Below are 5232 nucleotides of genomic sequence, written 5' to 3'. Positions count from 1 at the left end.
CCGCCGGGAGGGGATCCGCTGCCCGGCCGCCCCCCAGCAGCGGCGGTCAGGCGGGCTCTGAAGCCGCTCGCTGACGCGGGTCTCCTCAGCTCACCTCCATCCTCCCGCTGCGGTCCTGGGGGCTGAGGGATGGTGTCTGCCTCTTTAGAGAGCTGCTTCTCCGAGAGGAGAAACACCAAATATTCCAGGAATTGGCAGTGGGGGTTCCGGGGTTATGAATCGCTCTCGGACTGCGGCGCAATCCTGCCTGCTCTGGGGGTTGCCAGGGTTTGGATGGGAGAAGGGGCAGCCGGAGGGCTGGGGCGTAAGGAGCTTGTGGGAGATCCAGGGCTCTTTATGTGGTAACCGTTTTGGAGAGGTGAGATAAGGATGTGCCTTATAATGCAAAATGGAGGCTTGGGGGAGAGCAGAACCGCAATGAGGCCTCTCAATGCCAGCAAGAGGTTCCCAACAAGCCCCAGCAGTGAGAAACAGTAAGGTAAGGAGAGGATCACAATTCACTATCCTTCCTTTTCTTTTTAATTATGGCCAGCCCAGTCTGACTTCACACAAACTCTGAGTACCTGAAACGCCCGGGGGAATGGGACGTGCTCTTTCTGTTGGTGCACCAAGTCCCACCTGTTAAAGGCAGTGGGAGGAGAGTCATTGCAAAACAGACTTGTGGCATTCCTTCAAACTGTAAAGAGGCACCTGGGAGACTTGTCTCAAAAAGGGGCTGTTTTGCTTTAGAAGTATGAAGCGTGTCCCCAAATGGAGCATGTTTTCTCCTAGTATGGTCTCCAGAAGTGGGTACCCTATTCCACAGGAGGCCTCAGTAGCACTTACAGACAGTAAAAGCTTTATTTTGCATGATTATGGTAAGTATATATGTCCTCTTGTAATGTTTACTTTTATTCTGCAACATCAACCTGTAATCTGCGGTAACCTCCAGTCCTGGTTTGCAGTGCTGTTGCCTGACCCCACGTTTTAATTTTCTGTCTCTGCGAATGATTGTTCTTACTTAGAAGTAGTTATTGGTCCTTATGACTTTATGTTGAGCTTTCTCCTTCCTTCAAACTATTTCCCCAGTTCTTTGACATCGTTTTGAATTTTGACCTTCCTCTCCAATAGGCTTGTTGACAGCCCAACATCATCTAGAAATGCCATAAGCATGTTAGTGAAAACACTGAAGCGTTTGTCTGCCGCATTTTTGGAGGCAGACCTCAATGATCACTGCCTTACTGGAGGTGTCCTTTGTTTCATTTTAATGAGAGTTGTTATTCTGCTGTGCAAACAGCTTTGCTTCACTATTGCCGATCAGATGTTGACCTGAGATTGCAAAATGCTGTTCCTTGCAATATTTCCAGTCAGCTTTAGTGTCTTATTAAATGCACTGAGGCAGAGTGAACCTCCACTTCATATGGTTGTGTATAGATTTTTCAAGGTAGAATAAAGTGGAGCCAGTTTTCACTTTGAGCAATTCCTTGAAACTCCTTCAGTGCCTTGGCCAGTCAACATAGCGCTGGTTCCCACCCCAAAAGCTTTGACTTCATCTTTATTTTCTAGGAGGCAAAAAGAGAAATAAGCAAGTTTCTCTGCCTTGCTTATCACTTTAAGCATATGCCCTGTTAGTCACAGATAGTGACTGTGATGCTTTCATTTTTCTAGAGATGATACTCCGCACATCCCCAATGAGAAGCTTGGAGAAGAAAAGGTTCTGCACATAATAGAAAATCTGACTTCTCTGATAAAAGAGACGTTTCCAGGTAGGATCTGAGGGGATGAGAAGGGGAGAGGGGCACAGAGTCTCATGCAAAGGGCTTACCAGGGTGGAGAAATCACAGAATTGGGTAGGGTAAAGGCACAAAAGGGCTGTGACCATTGGGACTTGTTTGTCCTCTTCCTAATTGCTGCACGGCATGAGGCATGTCTGAACTGAGGCATCTGATGCACACTCATTGTTTCAGGTTAACTCACTCAGAAGAGAGGAAAATAATTGTTTCTGTAATTAGTCGTTAAGACAGAAAAGGCTGCAAGATTTCATCACACTTAATCCACATCAGCAGTAGGTGAAGGAGCATTATTGATGGTGAAAGCTCACTGGTTCATCTGTAAAGCCATGGCTCTGGGGTGGCTTGTCCCGAGGAGGGATGGTCTTTGCAGTGTTGTACCTCCACTCAATGCAACCACATGGCTGTGGTGTGGATGATTTGCTTTTGCAAAGCTCTCATGCCACGCCCTTCTTTCCAAGTCTGTGAGTGCCTCAGGGAGCTTTGGTGCTGAGGAACTCTGAAGCAAGCATGGATTCCTCTGTGCCTCCTTTTCTCTGTCTCTAGATGCTAAAGTCTACGCAGCGATGGGCAATCATGACTTCCACCCCAAGAATCAGTTTCCAGGGAAGGAGCACAGGATCTACAACCGAACAGCTGAACTGTGGCGTCCCTGGCTGAATGATGCTTCTGTTCCTCTTTTCAGAGCAGGTATGGCACCGCTGGCTCATGTTGGCAGCACTCTGGGGAGATGGGGGTGGTTTGGAGAATACCACAAATAGTTTTCCCTGCTTCTATGCTCAGAGCAACAGTATTTATAGAGTATTTGCAGAGGAAGCGTCCAATTTAATGCTGATTTCTAGCACTGAGTTCTCCCGCATGCGAGAAAAGAAATTTCTTTATGCTTTAATCTATCCTGCTTTCCTCGAGTTACTGGAAAGTGTCCCTGCAGAGAATGCAGAGTGGTGAGCTTCAGTGGAGGAAAAAAGAACTTTTAGGAAAGCTGCTGGTGCAGGCCAGCACTGTGGCTCTCTAGGGCTGCCCAGCCCCTGGTGCTGCACACTGTCCCCATGCAGGGTCTCCCTTCACCTGGAGAGGCATAAGCACGACAGGAGGTACACAGGGGGAAGAGTCACTCCAAATCCCCATCCTGGAGTGATCAGAGTGCTGCTGGCACCTTGTCCAGACAGTGACTCTGCTGCGGCTACTGCCAAGGAGAGCTGAGAGGGATGGAAACAAAAGGGATGTGGGGTCACACCAACTAGCGTGACCAGACCTGCAGCTCTTTCCCTGCCGGTTGCATTTTTCAGGAGCTTTCTACAGTGAGAAGCTGCCCAGCCCAAGGACAAGGGGGCGAATGGTTGTCCTCAATACCAATCTGTACTACGACCAGAATGACAAGACAGCTGATGAGGAAGATCCTGGAGGACAGTTCCAGTGGCTGGAAGAAACACTGACCAATGCCTCTAGGGCAGATGAAATGGTATTAAAAGAAATGGATAAACAAACTTTGTAGAGGGCTTCTCCCAGCCTGGAAGCTCTTCTCACTCCTGCTATCCCCTCTGTGCAGTCACAGCAAGCCAATGCTCTGTGGGAAGCGTGGGCTTTCCATTCAGTGCAACTCTTCGGTTTTGTAGGTCTACATTGTGGGGCACGTCCCTCCTGGCTTCTTTGAGAAGAAACGAGGCAAGCCCTGGTTCCGGAGTGGCTTTAATGAACGATACTTGAAAATTGTGCAGAAGCACCACAGAGTGATTGCTGCCCAGTTTTTTGGGCACCATCACACAGACAGCTTTCGGATGTTTTACAGTGATACAGGTACCGGTTCTGGCCACCCAAGCATTTGCGCAATAGCTCTGCCAACCCCCAGAAAATCACTGTCGATGAGAGTTTTCAGTGTCTGTTAGCTGAATGCAGTTGAGGAGCCAGAAAAGGCTTGTGGAATGCTTTGGTCAACAAGATACAACAGTGGTTCTGATCTCCACCCCCAGCCTGTAGCTCCAGCCCTCCTTCCTGCGTACCATCAAACTTTGTTGTTTCCCCTCGGTGCCTTGCAGCTCCTTGTCTGCTCCCTATTGATGGGGTTTGGACATCAGCTGAGACATAAGGGAGCAGTTACAAATCTTTGGGTGCTCTGGGTCTCCTTTGCTGAGTGTGGTTCTCTTGTGCACCCTCACTGCAAGAGTCTTTGACAGCAGTGGAAAGCCTGTTCTCAGCTGCAGCAGACCCACGTTCAATCCCTGATGCCGTTCAATGTGGTGACTTTACGTGTGTGCTGTTGTAACTAGGGCTGGTGACAAAGCTGCTGTTTGCAGTGTGGTCAGTTCCTGGGGTGCTCACTGCAGCATAGACAGGGTGTGATACAAGCCAGGGTCTCCCATTCATGGGTTGTTTTGCTTTTCTGTTAAGGTTCTCCAATCAATGTCATGTTCCTGGCCCCTGGAGTGACTCCCTGGAAAACAACGTTACCTGGAGTGAACAATGGGGCCAACAACCCTGGGATTCGGGTGATCGACTATGATCCAGACACCCTTCAAGTGTTGGTAGGGGATCCCCATGTGCTGCACGCTGCAGTTTTAGAAGGGTGCTTTAATTCCTCCATATGGTTTTAACAGGCAGGACTACAGGAGCCAAGCGGATGTGTAGGAGGGGACCTCAACCAAGATACTTCAGCCTCACGCCTAGCACAAAGATTTAGTAAGAGCGTCAGTGAGTAAAGGCAAGGTGACCACGGTCAGCTGACCCAGGCTGCCTGCTGGGATGAATTCCCCAGGGCAGTGCAGGACAGGCTTTGTCGTGTTCTTCATGTCTTTAGCTAGTCTCCTTTGACACTTGCTTTACTACCTAGGTAACATGGATTGCAGAACTTCTCTTTGGGGACTGACAGACTTGTCAAACCCCCTCCAAAAACTTTTAACCATCCAGAAAATTATTTGGGTCCCCCTACTTGCTAAATTGATTCATTTGTAATGGATCCGAATTTAGGTGAACTGTAGGGGCAGCTTTTGTTTCCTCTGTCTCTTATTTGCAAAGAGGTAGAGGATGGGGTGTTTGTGCCTTTCTTTGCAGTGGATAAAGCTGTAGGTGCTCTGTTTACATGTTTATAGCATTTGTTTCTCATGCTAAAATACACTGTGGAAGGCTGGGGAGCTAGTGGAGCAGAGAGAAAAAAGGGCAAGAGACTGAGAACAGAAGTTGTGAAGAGCTTTATTATTTAGTTTGCTCACAGTTGAGGAAATAACTTATAGAATCATAGAATCATTGAGGTTGGAAAAGATCTCTAAGATCATCGAGTCCAACCGTCAACCCAACACCACCATGCCCACTAAACCATGTCCCTAAGCACCTCATCTACTCGTCTTTTAAATACCTCCAGGGATGGGGACTCCACCACTTCCCTGGGCAGCCTGTTCCAATGTTTCACCACTCTTTCAGTAAAGAAATTTTTCCTCATGTCCAATCTAAACCTCCCCTGGCACAACTT

General features: G+C 48.4%; 2 protein-coding genes across 2 annotated transcripts in view; one reads left to right on the top strand and one right to left on the bottom strand.

Moving 5' to 3' along the window:
• Positions 1-100, bottom strand: part of RPA2 (replication protein A2) — a 5487-nt gene extending 5387 nt beyond the window's left edge. The window contains exon 1 of the mRNA XM_009286660.1: positions 95-100. Within this exon, the coding sequence (XP_009284935.1) occupies positions 95-100 (6 nt within the window). The remainder of the gene's footprint in view (positions 1-94) is intronic.
• Positions 101-1667: 1567 nt separating this feature from the next.
• On the top strand, positions 1668-4632 carry SMPDL3B (sphingomyelin phosphodiesterase acid like 3B). Its single transcript, XM_019474006.1, has 6 exons — positions 1668-1745; positions 2316-2459; positions 3059-3231; positions 3386-3566; positions 4158-4291; positions 4597-4632. Exons 2-6 carry the CDS (start codon positions 2336-2338, stop codon positions 4630-4632), a joined length of 648 nt encoding a protein of 215 aa, XP_019329551.1. The 5' UTR covers positions 1668-1745; positions 2316-2335.
• The last annotated feature ends 600 nt before the right edge of the window (positions 4633-5232 follow it).

Source organism: Aptenodytes forsteri, unplaced genomic scaffold (genome assembly GCF_000699145.1).
Source record: "Aptenodytes forsteri isolate BGI_AS27 unplaced genomic scaffold, ASM69914v1 Scaffold40, whole genome shotgun sequence".
In the NCBI taxonomy this organism is placed as follows: domain Eukaryota; kingdom Metazoa; phylum Chordata; class Aves; order Sphenisciformes; family Spheniscidae; genus Aptenodytes; species Aptenodytes forsteri.
Note: the sequence above shows the minus strand (reverse complement) of the source record. Positions and strands in the feature narration are given on the sequence as shown.